Source organism: Sinocyclocheilus grahami, unplaced genomic scaffold (genome assembly GCF_001515645.1).
Source record: "Sinocyclocheilus grahami isolate Dianchi unplaced genomic scaffold, SAMN03320097.WGS_v1.1 scaffold74.1, whole genome shotgun sequence".
Taxonomy (NCBI): domain Eukaryota; kingdom Metazoa; phylum Chordata; class Actinopteri; order Cypriniformes; family Cyprinidae; genus Sinocyclocheilus; species Sinocyclocheilus grahami.
The window spans coordinates 2555857-2578519 of record NW_015505253.1 but is presented as its reverse complement, the minus strand read 5'-3'; the positions used below and the strand labels follow the sequence as shown (position 1 = coordinate 2578519).

At 37.1% G+C, this 22663-nt stretch overlaps 1 protein-coding gene across 2 annotated transcripts; it reads right to left on the bottom strand.

The window, feature by feature from the left end:
* Window positions 1-9033: 9033 nt before the first annotated feature.
* On the bottom strand, window positions 9034-21238 carry LOC107585747 (2-phosphoxylose phosphatase 1-like). Of its 2 annotated transcripts, XM_016272903.1 has the most exons (6): window positions 21137-21238; window positions 19483-19619; window positions 15940-16101; window positions 15733-15859; window positions 11892-12031; window positions 9034-11184 (listed from the first exon to the last, which is right to left on the bottom strand). In XM_016272903.1, the coding sequence occupies exons 2-6, from the start codon at window positions 19559-19561 to the stop codon at window positions 10163-10165; spliced, it is 1530 nt and encodes a 509-aa protein (XP_016128389.1). In that variant the 5' UTR covers window positions 19562-19619; window positions 21137-21238; the 3' UTR covers window positions 9034-10162. The 2 variants fall into 2 exon arrangements, with proteins under 2 accessions (XP_016128389.1, XP_016128390.1); XM_016272904.1 differs by lacking the exons at window positions 19483-19619; window positions 21137-21238 and adding an exon at window positions 16981-17751.
* Between the last annotated feature and the right edge of the window lie 1425 nt (window positions 21239-22663).

Genomic DNA, 22663 nt, shown 5'->3' with positions numbered 1-22663 from the left:
TATCTATCTATCTATCTATCTATCTATCTATCTATCTATCTATCTATCTATCTATCTATCTATCTATCTATCTATCTATCTATCTATCTATCTGTCTGCAGTTCTATTGTCCTCTATCTATCTCTCTGTCTATCTGTTTGTCTGTAGTTCTATTGTCCTATCTATCATCTATCTATCGTTCTATCTGTTGTTCTATCATTGTTTTTCTGTCTGTCTGTCTGCAGTTCTATTGTCCTGTCTGTCTGCAGTGCTATTGTCCTATCCATCTATCTATCTATCTGTCTGCAGTTCTATTGTCATCTGTTTGTCTGCAGTTCTATTGTCCTATCTATCATCTATCTATCGTTTTGTCGTTCTATCGTCTATAGTTCTATTTATCATCTATCTATCGTTCTATCTGTTGTTTTATCATTGTTTTTCTATCTATCTATCTATCTGTATTTGTCTGCAGTTCTATTGTCCTATCTATCATCTATCTATCGTTTTGTCGTTCTATCGTCTATAGTTCTATTTATCATCTATCTATCGTTCTATCTGTTGTTTTATCATTGTTTTTCTATCTATCTATCTGTAGTTCTATCGTTTTGTCATTCTATCTAGCTATCGTTCTATCTATCTATCATTCTATCTATCTGTCGTTCTATTGTTCTATCTATCGTTCTATATCATTCTGTTTTTCTATCGTTCTATCTATCTGTTATTCTATATCATTCTGTTTATCTATCTATCTCTCTATCATGTTTATATTTCGTTCTATCTATCGTTCTTTTGTTCTGTGTATATATTGTTCTATCTTGTTAGCTTGAGCTGTTTGTTTGTCTATTCCATCAATCTTTTTTGTTTCCCTCCCACTTGCCTTCAGCTTCATGATATTAAAATATATAAAGCTGAATTGGATATAAACACTGCACACACTTGCACGATTGAAAGCACTGATTAGACAGACAATAGAAAGAGAAGACAGGCTGGAACATTCAATGTTCTTTTGGCAGCACCTGCCTGTTTAATTCAACAATCCCAGACTATAACGCGTATAAACACACATCTGTCTTTCTTCCTCTGGCATTGTTCAGTGATTAAGACTGCGATTTCTGTTAGCAAGGATTTAAACAATGGATGCACATTTGCTGATTGGTCCGTTTTGATCACGTAAATGTTAAACCTTTACATTTGTGTTGTGCTAAATTGTTAAACATATGTGTGCTGTACATTCCATGCTGTAAAGTAGGTTGTTCTAATATGTGCATGCCCATGATCTCAGCAATAATATTTCAAAAAACATGCATTATTCTGCTCAATAAAACACATCGGAAGATAAATATCAGTGACAAATGCTCCTCTGAGGGGCTTTTAAGATTGTGAATGTGTTTTCTGTCACCTTTCTCTGAGTTATAGGGCCCTACCAATGAGATACGGAGGCACTTTAAATGACCTACACACACTTCTTTTCAAGGCTTTTCTGGAAACACTGGCAGTGAAAGGGCTGCCTCTTCAATGTCTGACTGTAGCATGTTTTTCCAGGGTGAGGTATTTGAAGTCAAAGATGACAGCATGACAGCTTTTCTTATAGGTGACTGACATTTTGATTCCTATTCTTTTTGTTGGCTCATAAAAATGTTCAAAGTAGATCAGTGTGTAGGTCAGTTTTCCACAGAGAATCAACACACTGCTAACACTCAGGATACCACCATTCCCATACTAAATTCATCTTTATAATTACCAAGTGCATGGAAGTAACATGGTAAATTAATTCTGTCAGACTGTTCTGGTTGAGCACAATCTCATGGGAGCCCAAACGTGCAATTAACCCTTCAATCTTTGAGTTATGAGCTCACAAGGCGAGCAAAACTAACTAGTTAATACATATTTAACTCCTTCAAAGACAATTAAGGCGTAGTACTCATAACTGGAAATGAACATGCAATGATATTTGCTTTTGTGACATTTTAAAGCTGTTATTGTATAATATTCTTAGTGTGTGACTATGTGTGTAACAGTACAAAGAGCATATTGTGTGAGAAGTGTGTGTGTGTTTGTGCTATTCCCCGTACATGTGCAGTGTGTGTATTAAATGAATGTGTTTTTTATAGTGTGTGATGCATGCTTTGAGTGTCTGTGTGCGTTCTGCAAGCATGTGTTTGTCAAGTCAAGTATTCTCATCATGTGGGAGTTATTATTCTCAGTGTGTGAGAGGCGTGTTAAAGTATTTTCACAGTTTGTAAATATTATTTCCATGAGATAATGTTGTACATTCAGTCAAACACAGCTTAAACCCTGGACTTCGTCTGCTGTACTAATTAGGGGCCAAGCACTGAAGGTGAAACTGTATGTTGGCAATGTTTTGTGCAATGAAATTGTTCATTTCCACCATATGCCTTTAAGGAACTTGATCAGTTTAGCGCCACTTACTGGTAAAATTTCCAGTGAAACGGTAACAAATATAAAATCTCTTTCTTAATGTGATTTTATTTATTAAAATTAAATTAATATATGACCATGGGACCATGTCTTTAGTAATATATCACAATAAATGACTGGATAATAAAATAAAGAACCAGACAGCATCAGTCCCTTGGATAAAGTGTGTAATTAATGTGCAACTAGTGGCACCGAATGGAATTTGAACAAACATAAATGTATGACCATAGACTGTATAAAAACATGGACGTAGTGTCCGTGACGTCACCCATAGATTTCTGAAGAGTTTTTGAAGCTCAAAAGTGGGCGGAGGCGGCCGTCGCCATCTTGCCAGCGCGTCACTCCCGAATAATCGAAAATGGACAAAGAGGCAGGAGCCGGTTGGTGAAGCCACTTGATAAGTCCATCACAGCTGAACTCAACCACCCCACAGTTTTAACCTACGCTTCTCATACACACACGTTTATATATCCACAGATTTCTTCCAAAACACTTAATAATGAGTGAGATACAAATGTACCGACTGACTGACTGACTGTTTGTTTGAGTGTTTGTGGGTCTGGAGCGGCTCGGTTAGTGATTGTGTTATTGTATTGTGATATGTGTGTGGATTTGTTCTGCCCTGGGGGTTCTGTGTCGTTTTGGCTCGGATCTGTTTCACCCATCTGGTTTTGGAGCACAAAACTGAGAGGATCAGACCCAGCCAGAAATATTTCACTGGCTCACACACACACAATGAAGAAACAGAGCAAAGCTCAACAAGTAGAACCTAAATGAATTAACAAACAATTTCTATTATATGTTATTTATTTATTATTCACAGTTAAATTGTCTCAGTTTTTACTTTTTCTGACACCAAACAAGTGGAATTTACATGCACTTTTTTAAGCAATTCGGAGTGTTTTTTAGTGCATCATTGTTCTGGCTGGTTTCTAGGTGGTTGCTAACTGCAGCAAAGATGAACAGTTTAGGTATGAGTTTTATAATGAACATCTAAACATTCTTCATCTAAACAAATACTACAGATGTCATTAAGAAACAAAAGGAAGTAGATGCATAAGGAGATCAGAGGAAAAATACACAGAGGCTCTTCTTTATGTATGTATGTATGTGTGTGTGTGTGTGTGTTGACTGACTGTTTGTTTGAGTGTTTGTGGGTCTGGAGCGGCTCGGTTAGTGATTGTGTTATTGTATTGTGATATGTGTGTGGATTTGTTCTGCCCTGGGGGTTCTGTGTCGTTTTGGCTCGGATCTGTTTCCCCCATCTGGTTTTGGAGCACAAAACTGAGAGGATCAGACCCAGCCAGAAATATTTCACTGGCTCACACACACACAATGAAGAAACAGAGCAAAGCTCAACAAGTAGAACCTAAGTGAATTAACAAACAATTTCTATTATATGTTATTTATTTATTATTCACAGTTAAATTGTCTCAGTTTTTACTTTTTCTGACACCAAACAAGTGGAATTTACAAGCAATTCGGAGTGTTTTTTAGTGCATCATTGTTCTGGCTGGTTTCTAGGTGGTTGCTAACTGCAGCAAAGATGAACAGTTTAGGTATGAGTTTTATAATGAACATCTAAACATTCTTCATCTAAACAAATACTACAGATGTCATTAAGACACAAAAGGAAGTAGATGCATAAGGAGATCAGAGGAAAAATACACAGAGGCTCTTCTTTATGTATATGTGTGTGTGTGTGTGTGTGTGTGTGTGTGTGTGTGTTTCCCTGTGGGAGGTGAGCTGGTACGACCTGCAGCTCAGTGTGCTGTTGAGGAACAGGTGGAGATGGAAGGCACCACAGAGACTGTCATGGGGGTGTTTGGGCTCAACCATGTCATACCTGTGAGAACAGCATGAATTGAGTCTACTTCACTCTCTGCTCTCCAAACGCAGTCCTGCAGTCGAACAGAAAGCTTTGACATGCTCATATTCATGGAGAGGAGAACAAAAAGAGAACTATATTTAGTGAAGAAAATGTGAATAGTATTTGCTTATGCAAAACTCACTGCTATAATGTTGCAGTGTTCTGAGTGGTTGCTAGGGCGTTTCTGGTCATTGCTAGGTAGTTTCAAGGGTGTTCAGATGGTTGATGTGGTGTTGTCAGGAGGTTGCTATTATGTTGCTAATATGTTCTTTAGGGATGTAACCATTCACTCAATTCATGATGCAATATGATTCACGATAGCTACTGATTTCACAATAAAAAAATGTTTTTTATCAAAATGAGAATTAAGACGAATTATAACTGAAAAGGCAGCCTTTTATTATTTCTCACACAAAATGCTGCACATTTCTCTGGGAAATTGAAATGTCTAATAACAAAACTAAACTGAAAAAAAATAAAAAATAAATCCCAAATCAAATAAATAAATAATACAAATAAAAGAAATCTCTTCATATAAACAAAACATCTAAACGGAACAAAAACAGCAGATGGGCTGAATGAAAATGCTAATTTACTCTCTGACAGCAGGTGGCGCTTATGGAACAGCAGCAATACAGCATTTCCTTTGGTTACTGCTGTAAACAAAGCAGCACTGCACTTATAAGTATTACTATTTTAATATGCATAGGCAAGATGAAAAGAAAATATCATCTTGATTCTTCTGAAGACAATCGGTTCCCCTCAGACAGAGAAACATTCATATAAACCAACACCCTGAACTGTATCACGATTCGTTAAACATCTCCACCATCTTGAATCGTCACTTTTTTTGAAAATTGATTTTCAAACCCACTGGAGGTTCATTGTTACGTTTAGTACGCCTGTCAAGATAACAATTTTTTGTTGTGCGATATATTGCCCCAGAAATAATTGCGATTATTGTCATTATAAAGACCATTTTATGCCACAGAATATTTAATCATAATGTAACAGCATAATAATGCAAGAAGGCCTACACACTACAACAAACTTTTCATTTTTAAGAATATTTAGATAATGGAAATTAAGTTTTAAAATATTAGATACCTTAAAAAACTTGAATAAATAGTAAATAAACATTTTCTAACAAAAAGTGCAAAGTAACAAGTAGAAAAAAAGAAAAATGCACAAAACTTGTATGGAGATTTTTCCCTGACCTTCTTTTCTCTGTAAATTAAGGGTGCACAGCACTATTGCTGAAAAACACATTCACTACTCAGCAGTCAGATGTCCGTATGCACAAAGACACAGATCCCTAAACAAGACCATATCTGCAGATGAAACTTTTTTTGTAGAAGCATTTCTACGCACACACACACGGAAAACTCACGGTGCGTTAATGTCCCGTAGCTTTCTGCACCCTTTAAATGTGTGTGTGGAAACGTATTCTAGTTGTAGGATCTGTTTTTGATAGAGGAAACATCAGGTTGAAGAAAATGTTATGACAGAGCAGTGAGTGAAGCATCACAGATGTGACCACACACACATTCACAGCGCTGAAAAAACCTTTTATGAAGACACGCTCGTGTTTATGTGTGTCTGAGGCCAATCGTTTATTAATCTTACAGTAGACATGATGAAGACCTTGATGGTGTTGCTCTAAAGCAGGGTTCCTCAAATCTTGCCCTGAAGGGCCAATGCGCTGCAGAGTTTAGCTCCAACCCTGATCAACTAACCTACCTGTGATTTTCTAATGATCCTGAAGACATTGATTAGCATGCTCAGGTGTGTTTGATTAGAATTAGAGCTAAACTCTGCAGGAAAGTGGATCTTGTGGGCCAGATTTGAGGATCCCTGCTCTAAAGGGTTGAACGTTTAATTTGGACCCCAATTAAAACATTGCAGTGATTTAGTTTGCTATTCTGTTTCTCCTTTTTACATTATCTCTCTTGCTAATAAAACTGTAAAATTACGGTACACTCCTGGAAACCCTGCTGCCAGTATATTACCGTTAATTTACAAAAAAGCCGTAATTCAGAATACCGTAATAAAACTGTAAAATTACGGTACACTCCTGGAAACCCTGCTGCCAGTATATTACCGTTAATTTACAAAAAAGCCGTAATTCAGAATACCGTAATAAAACTGTAAAATTACGGTACACTCCTGGAAACCCTGCTGCCAGTATATTACCGTTAATTTACAGGGACATTTTTTACAGTGTACATAGACATTGACAATAGATACATTATCCCAGTATTTTGATTGTTGGTTGATTAAAAAGGGGTTTCCATTGCATTTCATTTGTACTTTTACATTTGGACCACCCTAAACTTAAATATTTGGTTCGTCTTGGTTTTAACCACAAGTTTCCAGTAACATTTAGGCCAAAATGATCCACACTGAATATAAAGGCAACACAACCATGGCCATTCAGAGCACATTTACTATTTACTATAGTATATGGTTTTGGAACAATAAGGCATCATATTCATTTAACATATTGCTTTTTGTATACTATCAGTGCTGGTTAGTGTAGTTAGTAATGTAATCCACTACATTACACATTTAAGGTAATATAATTAGACTACTTTTTAGATTACTTTTAACCTAACTCATTAATCATATTGATTTAAATAGGATAATCTTGTACCATATCGCTATAAAAATACAAAGAGAGAGTAAATATATTACCTTTGTTGTTATTAACAACATTAAGTGCATGGAACATCACATTACATCAAGGTTTTTACCAACTTCAGAAAACAGTGAACATGCAAATGTTCATAAATCCAGTCCTGTGTGGTGTAATTATAGCCATCTGACTACTAGTGACTGGTCTTTGTGTGAATGTCCACAAAACTAGAAGACTTTCTGAATGTGTATAAGCGGTAGGCTATTTTAGAAAGGATCATTTCAAATATTTAAAATAACTATTATGAAGAATCAATTCTAAAACATTTATTGCTATCATGTGAAAAATGTAAGATTTAATCATATATAATCGATAAAAAATATCTAGTCTGATTACAAGTATTTTAAAATGTAATAGAATCTAATTACAAGTGCTTCATTTTTGGAATCTGATCACGTAATCCAGATTACATATAATTGGTTACTACACTCTAAAAAATGTTGGGTTAAATACAACCTAGTGCTGGGTAAAATATGGACAAGCCCAGCAATTGGGCTGTTTTGACCCAGCGGTTGGGTTAAATGTTTAACCCAACTTTCTTGGTAGTAACCCAACCGCTGGGTCAAAACAACCCAATTGCTGGGCTTGTCCATATTTTACCCAGCACTGGGTTGTATTTAACCCAGCATTTTTAAAAGTGTACTAGTAGGGAAATATGCATATTTGGTAGACATTCTCTGGAGATCTCCAAATGGGTCAGTTCATCTCTTTTTATAGAAAAAAACCAAGCCATGTTTTGCATAATTGCTAAAGTAGAATTACACAAAAGAACGTTTTGAGTGTGTTGTCTTGAAGCTGCTAATAGTTTCTGTATCATGCTTAATTTGCTAAGTTACACTAAAAAAATGCTGGGTTAAATACAACCCAGTGCTGGGTAAAATAGGGACCGACAATTGGGTTGTTTTGACCCAGCAGTTAGGTTACTACCCAGAAGGTTGGGTTAAACATTTAACCAAACCGCTGGGTCAAAACAACCCAATTGCTGGGTTTGTCCATATTTTACCCAGCACTGGGTTGTATTTAACCCAGCATTTTAAAAAAATGTTCTCTCTAAACGCTCACAGGCACACAAATACCATCTGAAACACACACTCCAACTCACTTTAATTAAGATCGATTTCTCTGTCCAAGTCAGTAAATGAACGATCTTTTCTTTGGCGAGGAAGGCAGCAGCTAATTAAAATCATCTCGTAAAGATCAGAAGGCCTCGGATTCCTTTACTTACATCCCAATACACACTCTTGGGGAAATTCGGGAGATTACTCCTCGACAGATTTTTGGCTGTTGTGATTGAGTTATTCGACAGGCGAGGCTAAAAACTAGTCAGCATGATTTGCAATCTCATATTTAACAATAATGACTCAAAGCCAAAGAGGCTTTCTGCATTGTATATGTATAATGCTGACCAATGAACTGATGCTTGTTCTATTTCTATTGTGCTGACTCAATCTGAGGTCACTTGACTGAATTCTTACTCTCAAGAGCCACAGATGAAAGTCTCCTGCCACCTAGTGGCAATCATATGAAACACATTCTAGCAGACTAGTTATTTAGCTAGTTCAACACTTATATGCTCATATGAGTAAAAAGTGTGACTGAATTTGCCAGTTTCAATTAGATTTACTGACTTTGCCAGCCTTCCTGGAAACAAAGTTTTGGTGCCAGATTGATACAATGAAGAAAAAAATTGATTTGTGATGTTAATGGCACCAGACCTTTGAAAATGTTGTGTAAATGTGTAAACTAGATACTCTCTTGCAGAATTGGACAGAAAAATTCTGTTGTTTTTTTTCCTGTACAGCTGATCTCATACCAGCACTGTTGAGCAATGAATGTGAATGAATCTTTCCACACTGGACTGTTATTGTTTTATGAGGTAGTTTAGATAAATGGCATGCAAATCAAAACAAACTGTGGTTGGACGCTTTACTTTACATGCCAGTCAGATGATCTCTTTTTGTTTAAGTGGGTGGATCTTGGACAGAATGGGCTACAAAGTGGCATTTTCAGACAAACCACAGAGAAGTTTTTAGACAAAATGATTCTTTTATTGAAAAATGTGCTTTGAGGTTTGGAAAGTGGCAGTACAGACTGATCATAAGAACACCATTCATGATACAAAAGTTGATTGAATCAGTTTTACTGTACTCAAAATTACTACCACTCCTTTGTTTTACATTTACATTATGTGTAAACAAAGGGAACGCACTAAGAGAAATTTAAAGCACACAAAATGTGTGAGGAATGTGTCAGGACAACATGATTGTGCTAAAAACAAGTAATTCTGCTAATACTGTTCAAGTGAGAACTCATCCGGGATATCCAATGGAAGAGATGTGAAATTGAAATAACATCAGATTCCCGATCACTGCAAGGAACGCTGCAATAAAGTGGCGAAGTGCCCTAAATCTAATACAAGTGTTTCACAAATGTGGTCTAAAAATGAGAGTTTAAAAACATTTTTTATATTTAGCAAAATCACTGGGATTGTCAAAATGACTGCGCAGCATTCCTAGATCACTGACTCAAAATGAAGGCAAGAGGTGTTTCAACAACTGACTGTTGTGTGTTTGTCTGGATACAGGTGCTCTTGAAGGGTCCTTGACTTCACGTCGTCAATCAGACGTTCATATTCAGTCACAGCCTACAGCTTAAAATTTTAAAATTACTGTACACAACTTCAAATTTAGTCAGTGTGATTAGTAAAATGTACCAAAAACAATGTTGTGCAGGGACAATTATTTGGTCCACAAACAACACTACATCAAGAACATTATTAGTAGTACTCAGTCTTAAAGGAACAGTTCACCCAAAAATGAAAATTTCTGTCATTTTTTTTTTTTTTTTTACCTTCATGTTATTCCAAACCAGATTTTCGTTCTTCAGTAGGAAACAAAAGAAGAAATTTGCTGCTCTTGATCCGCACAATGAAAGCATTCAGCAACAAGCAAACTCATTGGAATATAGTGCAGAAGTCATATGAGCTTTTAGGGAACTTTCTGTTTGAGCTCGAAAGTCTTGCATTCATTAAATAGTCATAAAAATGTTGTCATTTGCATTCCACTAAAAGTCATATGGTTTTGGAACAACTTGAAGGATGACAGAATTGTGCAGAATATTTGGGTAAACCATACCTGTTCCTCATCTTTCCTTGCCGTTCGCTCATTCACGTTCACATATTACAGTACAATTTGGTGGCAGGCCTGCTGGTAACTCGTCGCGTTGACAATATTAAACATATCCTTTCTCACAAAAGACAGGAAATTACCCAGAGGGCACAGCGGCTGAGCAGAGTGTCGATTGTGGTCACGGCAGAAGGCTGTGTCAAAGGTCAAGTCCTCTCCGTTATAGAGAACACGAATGAACATATTCTCCAGCCACTTCCCTCGTTTTCTATCACTCTTTCTCTCTTTATCTTTTGCTTCCGGGCCGTTCCACAGCTCAAACACCAGCCGCGCTGCAAACTTTGGGAATCCCGCCCTTTCCAGACCAAGTGCGCTTAGCAAAGGCGCCATTGTTACGTCATGACCAGATGCTAAAGCGAAGACCGCCTCTTCCGTTCCTTTGCGCGTTTGGCTTCCTCTGGCGATCCTCTCCAACCGCATTGCGGTGCGGTTGAGGTACGGATGCGCTGCGAGCACAGCATATCGGCGGTAAAGCCCCGCCTCCCGCCGCTCCAGTTCATCATCTTTCTGCTGCCGTCGAATCACAGTAAAGTGCTGTAGTGTAAGACACGCCCCCTCATCCGGAGCGTTTAATGTAGTCTGTGCGCTAGAGCATGGAAAAGGAAGACCATGACAAAAGTGACACAACAACGCATCCACCGGATTGGCCGCCCTCAGAATTTTTGTGGCCACGCCCAACGTCTTCGCCATGGCGACGTATGTGCGTTCCAGTTCCGTGTCTGCAGTCCTCTGCCGATACTGTCTGCGCTGCTCCTGTTCCAGGTACCGGTTGCGCGCGGGACAGTTGCACGAGGAACCGCAGAACAGCGTACTCCACTGCTGTCTTACCGTCAGCCGTGACCAATCGAAACGTGGCAGGAAGCCGAAGAGGAAGGCCAATCCACTCTGTAGTGTGCGGCTTTTACCTGTAGTCTCCACCCACAACTGCCCCGGCGACCAATCAGCAGTGAGCAGATTGTGACGCTTGATGTAGGCCTGGCGAAGATGATCGCCGTTTTTCAAGTGCTGCACGACTCCTGATTGAGAAAAAGAGAGAGAAATATTAGTAAGAATGTGGAATAACATTTCACACCAATGTTATTTTAAGCATCATTGACGTACTATAGTTTTTATTAATATTTAGAATTAGTTTTTATATTTTTTTAATTTAACTTTACTTTAAATGGGTCAAATGATGCTGCTAAAAATAACATATTGCGTGAACATTTGGGGGCGTTATGCAAATCTTCCCACATCGGGACGTAGACATGTGAGGGCGTGTTAGAACCAGCTGTTTTAGGTAGGTGTGGCTGACTCTTAACTTTTATAAAGAATATCTCTTTGGATTTGAGACTTTAGTCTTTGTAACTTTACAGCTCTTCTTTATGAACCAAGAGCTTGAAACACTCCAAAGAGAAAGGAAAAATAGAAATCGCATCATACAACCCCTTTAAGTTTTATTAATTTTGCGTGTTTTTGACATTTTTATTAGTTTTTTAATTTTTATTTCAGATTTAGTTTTATTTAATTTCTTCAGCTTAACTAAATGTTAACAACTAACTGAAATTAAGTAAATTCAGTACGTTTAATTTTATTTCAGTTAACATTTATTTCAAGTATGTTTTTATGGTTTCAGTTTTAGTTAATTATATTATCTCAGTTTCACACTTACAAAAAAACGAATAATTTAATTTGTAATTACATTTTTTAATATATAATATTTTTCATATATAAATATATTTACCTGTCTGTGTAAGCTCTCCTATTTCACAGGTGCTGTGATTGGGTAATCGGGGCAGAGATCCTAGTGATGCGTCCCATTGACCACGCCCACCGAGAGCCATGTGACTAATGAAGGAGGCCAAGAGGTGGTGAGAGGGCTTTCTGCAAAATTACAACCATAAAATATATGTTTCAGAACTTTACATCAGGAATATTTTTTGATGTGATACATTTGTGAAACATTGCCTGTCAACACAGCACAGTAGGCATCATAGTGGCCAACAAGCAACTCCATGTGAGCATGTCATTACTAGATGTATCCACAAGGGGGAGGCATGATAACCCTAATGATATGAATTTAACAAGCTATCTTACATATGCAATAGGGACATCTTCAAAGGGAAAAGTGGTTCATAAAGAAGTTGGTTAGCCTTTTGATTAATTATAAAACCACAAATACTTTATTTTAAAAGTACATTTTGGGTTAGTCTGAACTAAAAATGTTTTACATTGTTTAAAAACAATAAAAGTCAAGGGCAGAGATCTGCTATCACCTTGTTCCTGAAAACTAATGCTCATCGATTGATTATGACAAGCATGTGCATGAGCACTGATACTACATTTTCTACACTGAATTGCTACATAATGGAATTATAATGACATAAAACATGCATCATTTTAATAATTACTGCATGGATTTAATGCAGGTCTAATGCAACCAAGGAATAAAACTGGTAAGTAACTATATATATCTAACGCACTGGGTACTATTTCCCTTTGCAGGCAGTTTCAAACACGTAGGAGATTTCTGAGAACAAGGGATGTCGGATCACAATATTTTATTATAATGGATCTTCATTTTTCAGTCAAAACCCATCCGATCATCACGTCCAGTTGGGTCAGGTCACAGAGTTGGGTCAGAGCATATTTGAGAGTATGTGAAGAACCAAAGCATGTTAAAGAGAAAGACGCAGAAGGATTTGTGGCTGAGGATTACTTTGTAATACATAAATCTCAGCCATCATGGGAATATTATGATTTGCTGTGCATGATTAATAATTCTTGGAATACTCTGGACAAAAGCATTTGTCATTGGAAAAGGATACTACGATGAAACCATGGAAACACAACAATGTTATTTTAGGTAGCGTCACAGTGACTCTTCACTGCTGCCGTAACCATGGAGACACTGCTCAGGGACAGATAAAAGACTGAGGTGGGAATTAAATATTACTCTGATAATGATTCATAAACTGCATGTCCTAAACCTGATAAACACGCGCACACACTAAACATGCAAACATAAGCCCACATTAACACACCAGTCACTTGTGGTTATCAACTGTAAGCTCACAGAAAAAAAAATACAATCCCCTAAACTAAGTGAGGGATGTCAAATCAGTTTTGATTCCTTGAAATTACAACCTGCATTTTTAAAATGATGCATTATGTGCTTTTTCAGTCATTTCTTAGATAGATAGATAGATTAGATAGAACGATAGATAGATAGATAGACGAAGATACGATAGATAAATAGATAGATAGATAGATAGATAGATAGATAGATAGATAGATAGATAGATAGATAGATACGATAGATAGATTAGATAGAACGATAGAACGATAGATCGATAGATACGATAGATACGATAGATAGATAGATAGATAGATAGATAGATACGATAGATAGATTAGATAGAACGATAGAACGATAGATCGATAGATACCGATAGATAGAGAATGATAAAACGATAGATAAAACGATAGATAGAATGATAAAACGATAGATAGATAGATAGATAGATAGATAGATAGATAGATAGATGAAGATACGATAGATAGATAGATAGATAGATAGATAGATAGATAGATAGATAGATAGATAGATAGATAGATAGATAGATAGATAGATAGATAGATGAAGATACAATAGATAGATTAGATAGAACGATAGATAGATAGAGATAGATAGAAAGATAGATAGATAGATAGATAGATAGATAGATAGATAGATAGATAGATAGACGAAGATACGATAGATAGATATTGATTAATTATAAAACCACAAATACTTTATTTTAAAAGTACATTTTGGGTTAGTCTGAACTAAAAATGTTTTACATTGTTTAAAAACAATAAAAGTCAAGGGCAGAGATCTGCTATCACCTTGTTCCTGAAAACTAATGCTCATCGATTGATTATGACAAGCATGTGCATGAGCACTGATACTACATTTTCTACACTGAATTGCTACATAATGGAATTATAATGACATAAAACATGCATCATTTTAATAATTACTGCATGGATTTAATGCAGGTCTAATGCAACCAAGGAATAAAACTGGTAAGTAACTATATATATCTAACGCACTGGGTACTATTTCCCTTTGCAGGCAGTTTCAAACACGTAGGAGATTTCTGAGAACAAGGGATGTCGGATCACAATATTTTATTATAATGGATCTTCATTTTTCAGTCAAAACCCATCCGATCATCACGTCCAGTTGGGTCAGGTCACAGAGTTGGGTCAGAGCATATTTGAGAGTATGTGAAGAACCAAAGCATGTTAAAGAGAAAGACGCAGAAGGATTTGTGGCTGAGGATTACTTTGTAATACATAAATCTCAGCCATCATGGGAATATTATGATTTGCTGTGCATGATTAATAATTCTTGGAATACTCTGGACAAAAGCATTTGTCATTGGAAAAGGATACTACGATGAAACCATGGAAACACAACAATGTTATTTTAGGTAGCGTCACAGTGACTCTTCACTGCTGCCGTAACCATGGAGACACTGCTCAGGGACAGATAAAAGACTGAGGTGGGAATTAAATATTACTCTGATAATGATTCATAAACTGCATGTCCTAAACCTGATAAACACGCGCACACACTAAACATGCAAACATAAGCCCACATTAACACACCAGTCACTTGTGGTTATCAACTGTAAGCTCACAGAAAAAAAAATACAATCCCCTAAACTAAGTGAGGGATGTCAAATCAGTTTTGATTCCTTGAAATTACAACCTGCATTTTTAAAATGATGCATTATGTGCTTTTTCAGTCATTTCTTAGATAGATAGATAGATTAGATAGAACGATAGATAGATAGATAGACGAAGATACGATAGATAAATAGATAGATAGATAGATAGATAGATAGATAGATAGATAGATAGATAGATAGATAGATACGATAGATAGATTAGATAGAACGATAGAACGATAGATCGATAGATACGGAAGATACGATAGATAGATAGATAGATAGATAGATAGATAGATAGATAGATAGATAGATAGATAGATAGATAGATAGATGAAGATACAATAGATAGATTAGATAGAACGATAGATAGATAGAGATAGATAGAACGATAGATAGATAGATAGATAGATAGATAGATAGAACGATAGATAGAACGATAGAACGATAGATAGATAGATAGATAGATAGATAGATAGATAGATAGATAGATAGATGAAGATACGATAGATAGATAGATAGATAGATAGATAGATAGATAGATAGATAGATAGATAGATAGATAGATAGACGAAGATACGATAGATAGATAGATACGATAGATAGATACGATAGATAGATAGATATAGATAGATAGATAGATAGATACGATAGATACGATAGATAGATACGATAGATTAGATATACGATAGATACGATAGATAGATAGATACGATAGATAGATAGATACGATAGATACGATAGATAGATAGATAGATATGATAGATACGATAGATAGATAGATAGATAGATAGATAGATATATAGATAGATAAAGATACGATAGATGTGGAGTTCATCATCAGATGATTTACATATGAATGTGTACCTCTTGTCTGATAGGACGCAGTCTATGGCTGGCTTCTTGGTTTTGGGGATGGAGTACAGAGGGAAACGGTCTCCATGCCGGATCATCACCTGTACCGACAGCAGCCTGTAGTCAGCCGGACTGTGACCTACAACAGACGCAAATACATCAGCACACGTCTGAGAGAGTCTTCAGGTGAGTGAGAGGGGAAATGAGTGAGTTTCTTACCCTCCCAGCCGTGCTCGGTGAGGTTGGGGTAATTGCAGTACTGGTGAGTGTCTCGGATGGGGTCTGGAGCGGGAACATCCGTGTGGAGGACCGGATTCACACGCTTTCTGCTTTTACCAAGTGACCTTTGCTCTGCCACCGGATTGGTTGGAATGAGGTGTACTAGGGAAAGAAAGAAAGGACTATGATAGTCATTAAGCACAAGCACACGCTTTTTCCAGCTTCCTCAGTTCTGACCTCATAAAACAAACGTTGAGACTGCACAGTGCTGTGGATTGTTAAATTTTGGGAATCGCCAGGGTGTGGGCAGAGGGAGGAGCCTGACAGGATATTTATTAACCAGTGACTGACAGCTACTAGAAAGTAGGTGCTACAATCCTTCAATGTGACAGATGAAAACACAAGACCAACATCTGGGTTTTACTAAACATTTAAGCTGCATACTTACATTTAAGTACAAATAAACAATGGCAGGAACTCATAAAAGGGCTCATAATTAGGATAAATCAAAGTTTCTTGGAGTAAAAGAGTAAATTGCACAATAAAACCATACTCCAGCATTGTGTCCAAAACCAGCTTTTATAGAAACTAAGACGCTTTAACAAAACGACCATAAAAAAAGACTAAATTATGACTGTTTTGGCACTAAAACAAACATTATAAGTGGATCTCAAAAATAAATAAAATGTGAAAATAATGTATATGACCCTTAAATAACATGAACCGTTTTAATAAAAGACACAATCAGCACTGTCCTCTAACTCCTCTTAAAGTATGTTTTATTATAACTTCAATGCATCAAGGTAAGCCAGGCATTGTTAACATTTTTCCTTTTATATAACAATTTGGCATAAATTTGAGCATAGTCACTAGGAACGAGTTTCTTTTAGCCCATTCACATTGGAAATATTTATGCAACATTATGAAAAATACTGTTCAGTAAAACTAAACACAGAACAAATGAATGAATACATGGGAACGGGCTAAATGATAAACACCAGAATTTCCAACTAACCCTAACCAACCAGGAGTTAAACTCACCAGACAGAAGTATAACGGTTAGCTGGTTTATACGCACAGCGACGGACATTCTGGAGATGCTAAAGCGAGCGTGTGCAGGTGTGTGTGTGTTTGCACCTCATACTGGTTTTAATTCAGCATCAAACCCCATTTGACTTCTGTAAAAGCTGCCTGACCAATCACGTGTAAGCTCGGAGCTCTCAGCCAATCACAGCTCAGCTCGGTGAAGAGGCCGGCCACACAAAGAGCTCTTTGTTGCTAAAAGTCTGAGTATAGTGTACAAAAAGAATCACGCACACCTAAACACAAATACAATAGACGCTAATCAAACAGGACAGACAGTGTTTGCACTGCCGCTCAAGGCCGTCAGGCTGATATTGTGTGTGTAGTTGGCAGAGTGTACTTCAGCGATGAAGCAATTCACTGGGATGTGAACCGGTCGTCTTTCATTCTTCACTTCTGTCTTTCTGGGTCTCGATGTATGGCCTCTTTCTCTCGGTCTCTACAGACCTGGAGCCTCTTTCTTTAAAACTACATCAGTCATGCTTGAGTGAACTGAAGGGAAGAGAGGAAGAGATGTCGGCTAATTTAAGATGTGGTTCTGTCCTACATTCAGACAGCTTTCAGCTCTTGTTGGAGACACCACAAAGGAAGGAATAAATTAGTAATGACCTCACACAGGGCAAAAGAAACAGGCAACGTCAGGAAGACAGTAAGGATGACAAACAGATTTGGCAAAAAGACACATGCATTTAAGACACTTAGAATCATTAGATTACAAAATAAACCAAGTGTGCAAACAGATGCTATTTTCTGAGCTATTGCAGCTGGTCTCAAGGTAGATGTATAACATAGGCCCAAAGGCAGTGAAATGCTTTAAGAACAGAAAGAGACTGTAAACCAGGTCAAAGGTCTATCAACAAGCACACATGCATGTCTGAACACAACAAAAATGTGGTTCTCTTATGTTGCCCTGTTGCTCAGACTGAGCTGTGATAGGCTGTGGGATGCAGAGGGTGGGTATTAAGAGGATCTTTGACCAATCCCTGCTCACCTTGTCATGTTTGGTTTCATTCGAGTTGGCTTTTGCAAATTCGTACCATCTGTGCTTTTAAACGACTAAATTAGCAGGATTTTCCTTTAGCGGTCACTGTGACATGAAACGTTTAATCTGCTGATATATGCAGGGCTGGTTTCTCAGATCCCAGTCCTCGGTGAAAGAGGATTTTCAGTCAAGGACATGGGACATTGGTGTCTAATCTGGGAATAAGCTGTCTCTGAAGCAAATCTGACTGACCATTGCATTTAAAAAAAATACATAAACATTCATCGACTGCAAACCGTATCCTCGCTGATGACTTTAGGACTTCCAGGGTTTTTGAAACTGCTTGGTTTCACTTCTTAAAAATGAAGCAAATCTCCATTTACTGATTTTAGAGACTGCTTTAAGACCAACCGGCAGTGAAGTATCATCCACGTGACAGCTGTCAACCCCAACTTCTAGTAGTTCACAAGCTCAAGTAAACATTCGCAGAGGTCAGAGAGTCTGTACTTTTCTTCTTAAAGTCAGCACGAAATAAAAATTCGCCCTATCTATTTTTCAAAAGCATATTATAGATCTGATTGTACTTTTTTATTATTGTTTTTATTTTTGACCTCGTAATTCTTAATCAAAATGTCTTCCAGTGAAAACGACAGATAGAGATTTTCTAATTAATCTAATTCATGTTATAGATCTTATTAAGGACAATTCATCCATGCATGGGTTTAATTTTTTTGTTTTGACCTTATAATGTTCAATCAAAAAGTCAGAAATGGACCTTCTTGTGAAAACGACAGACTTTTCTCACAATACAGAAGAAAAATCGCTACTTGATGCTTTCATCGCAACTTTATATTATTCGACGTATTTCTGAGCAATATATCATGCAGAAAACATTTCATTTCTGAGATCTGATGCTTTCTTTAGTACCTTTCTTATAGTACTTTTGTAGACGTTTAAGAATTCACAATTTGAAAAAAAAAAACATACTGATTGAACAAAAATCAGTATGTTGAGGGTGTTTATGGTGGCCCTGTGTGGTATTAACAATGTTTTTGACATGCTAATACCATTATGCTGCCACCATACTGTTTTGTAAGAGTATATAGACACAATTTGTCTTTTTTTGGTTTGCATTTTTTTATATTTGCAGCCAATTGAAAATGTATCCCTTAAAACTGTGTTCTACTGAAACAGGGAACAATCCATGATATATATATATAGCATGTCTTCAAGGGAAATGCCTTTGTTTAGTGTGCTGAATGCAGTCTAATTGAGACCATATTCCCACTGGACACAAAACCCACACTCATGCACATACTAAGAATGTAAATACAATTCAGCGGAGGTTATATTCCCACCTGACAGACTAAAGCACACATACACAGCAGTCCCTGGAGAAACCTTAGAGTATGCATGAATAGCTGTAAGTTCATACAGAGGAAATGTGACTGAAATGATACATTGTGTTGCACACTTACAATACTGCAGGCTGAAACTCAGCACTGCCAGAAGGGCACCCACCACCAGCACCAGCATGAAACGGCTCCGTGCCAGCATTGTCCTGTGATTGGTTCGGACGCCTGTCCATCAGCCATACATGCACAGCCCCTGTCACCTGGGAAATTAAGAGCAACGGAAACGTAATATTGCACACATATGAAAAACACTAAATGCATGCAATGCTTAACAAATGTTGAGATGCTACAAAGACAAAATGCTCAGCACAAACATTGCAATGAAAACCCCACAATGCTGGTTTCCCTTTTATATGCATATCGCAGCAAAATACACCACACAGGACAGACAAAGTCTGGTGAAACACAAACTGACAAACCTACACACTACACCAAGAGGCAACGTGTAATTTACCCTGGTTGCACAGAAGCAAAAACTGCTATTAACTCTAAATACAGATAATAGCTGTGTCTTTAAATTCCTACATTGAGCTTTTTGAGCGAATCTGAAGTGCACACGCAAACATGCACAGCTGATGAACTGAGCAGATGTTGAAAGTCGCCAGACAGTATTAAACCACCTCCTAGACTACACCCTCACTCCTCTGCATAAAAACAGATATGCATTAAAATTCGCAAAATGGGACACCACACCAATATTTCAGCTGCGGTTTGAGTTCATCACCTTTTTCGCTGTTGGTATGGTTTAAATATATCCCCTTGCAGCGTGACATGCTTTACTCCATCTAAAACTAGTTTAACTTTCTGTGTAATTATTATTCATGCCGTTTTATGGCCTTATTTTAAAGGAGAGATGACATGAAATATTAATGCTTTTAAAATGTGTCACACAGCGGGATTATTTAAATGAACTACTGAAGGCTAAAACAATTCAGAAATGCAATTCATACAATGACTTGAAAACACACTCTTCTATAATGAATATGTTTTAGGTTTCTGAAATGAAAAGAACCATTTTGTCAATTCTATAGAAAATAATCATTAGTATCTCAAGGTCATCAAGTTCATAAATTTCACATATTGGAAAAAATTATAACATTATAAAAAAAGCATGTTTTGAAAAAAAAAAAATACATATAATTTTTTTTTTTTTTTTTTTTACACCTTTCAGATAATACCACTTGTGTGTGTGTTTATACGTACTAATATATATACATACTAATATATATATATATATATATACACATATACATAGGCTACATACATACATATTCTAAGGACTGTATACTTAATGTTACTGTATTTTTTCCAGATTTGAATATTTGCTTCTATATTTTTACGATTTTGTTTACAGGATGTCTTTGCAGGATTGTATTTCTTTATAGGCCATATGGAGAAGTTGCAGATGACAGCTCGCATTTCATAACGCGGTTTATACAATAAATGTCTCTGTCTGAAAGTGTTTGATCTTCAAACTCCGACCATGCGCTCCGAGCGCTGCTTTCCTGCAAATATCGTTCATTTCGTGTTTTACGCGTGAAGACGATCCGTTTACGATCTCAACAGCGCAGTATCGGCGTCTCCGGGAAATCGTGCAGGAGGAAAATGATCAGAATTCGGATGGAAAACGGCAGAACTGCATGGAATTCTGAACGTGGAAGCAGCGCGTTCAGTGAGATCAACAGATCAAGCGCACGACAAGAGAACCCTGCTTTACCTGAGCGAACAGAGCCGAGATATTCCGTTCAGAGGAGTCGATCCGAGCCGTGATCCATCTGCCCCTGAAGAATGATCAGACTCAGCCTGCTGTGAGCCTCTAATAATAGTGTGTGTGTGTGTGTGTGTGTGTGTGTGTGTGTGTGTCAGACATATTATTGTTGAGTTTCATTGCTCCCTCTGCTGGTCATAGATGACAAAATGCTTGTTGTGTTGATGTGAGTGTGATATACTGTACACTGGATATCAAGTGTCCAAAGTATATATTAAATGTCTCCTGAATTTGGCTGGGAGTGTGACCTACAAGCAATGTTTACCCTTGTTGCAGACTATATTCACTCCTTTTGAAGCATACTAGTAATAATAGTGAGCCTATTTATTTTGCAAGTATGCACAATTATATGGCTAGTTGCACTGTGTTATTTGCATTTAACATAGGCTAGATTTCTTTACTGTCTGTCATTCTATGCCGGTGTGTGTGTGTGTGTATGCTCTGTGCTTGTTTGTACTGGTTCTACATTATTTGAACTGGTAGCCAGTTCAAGTATCGACGACTGACCCATTACAGAACTACATTGTTCTTTGGCGATGCATTCGTATGTTTTTGGAATTTTGTTGTGTGTTTGTTCTCGTTGAACTTATTTCAGGGGTTAAAGTGAAGTCGTAAAGCAGCTCTAACAGTGTAATTATTAAGTTCAAGTCCGTTCAGTGTTGGTTCAGTTCAGTTCAAACTGTGAAAGGTTCATCAGTTATCACGTTTGTAAGGAATAGTGGAGCAGAAGGGAATGAGGAGCTATGCAACAGAGACCGTTTGGATTCCAATAAGAGAACTACACTAATAATTACCTTTCTTCTGCAAAAAAAAAAAAAAGAATTAGTGATTTCCACCCTCTCACACTTGGATACACACATTGACTGTCTATGACAGGTTTGCAAGTTAATGTTTGCCGCACTGACTCATGTGACTTCTATAATTAAATTCATACATACTGCCACAACCTGAATGAACAGAAGATTGAATCACTTTAAATATAGATCTGTCTGTTTACACAGAGCTCACACCGTTCAAAGAGCCTCTGTCTTCTAAAACGCCCTATTACTGACAGATGTGTCATCTCAGCCTTTGTGTCTCTATCTCTCTCGAACATATAGAAACAGCTGCAAATGTCTCTGTTAATTATACAACTAATTATTTTTGGTTGAATATTTGAAGTTTGTTCATTGCATTTTGCATCTGATAGTTGTTAGGAAATACTTTTGTAATAATTTGATTTAGGGGTAGGAACAGCAGGTTTTACAAGTTTTGTCGAGGTTAAAGACGTGTGCAAAGCCTTTACAGATCATCACCATGTTAATAAATCGATGACCTACAGCATCCAAGTAAAACAGTTACCCATTCACACACCATAGACCCAATAATTCTGCTTTATATGTCTCTATACTATTTTTTATACAAGTGCAATTCCACAGTCAGACAAAAGAAACTTGCAAGTATGCTATGATTTATGGTCCAATTTCAGTAGCCACC

What these genes read in the sequence shown, in the direction of transcription:
- LOC107585747 (XM_016272903.1), bottom strand. Translation starts at nt 19,561, where the DNA reads ATGCTGGCACGGAGCCGTTTCATGCTGGTGCTGGTGGTGGGTGCCCTT. An exon ending in CACCGAGCACGGCTGGGAGG is followed by an intron (nt 15,860 to 15,939) that starts GTAAGAAACTCA and finishes CGTCTGTTGTAG; the next exon opens with GTCACAGTCCGGCTGACTAC. An exon ending in AGGAGAGCTTACACAGACAG is followed by an intron (nt 11,185 to 11,891) that starts GTAAATATATTT and finishes TTTCTCAATCAG; the next exon opens with GAGTCGTGCAGCACTTGAAA.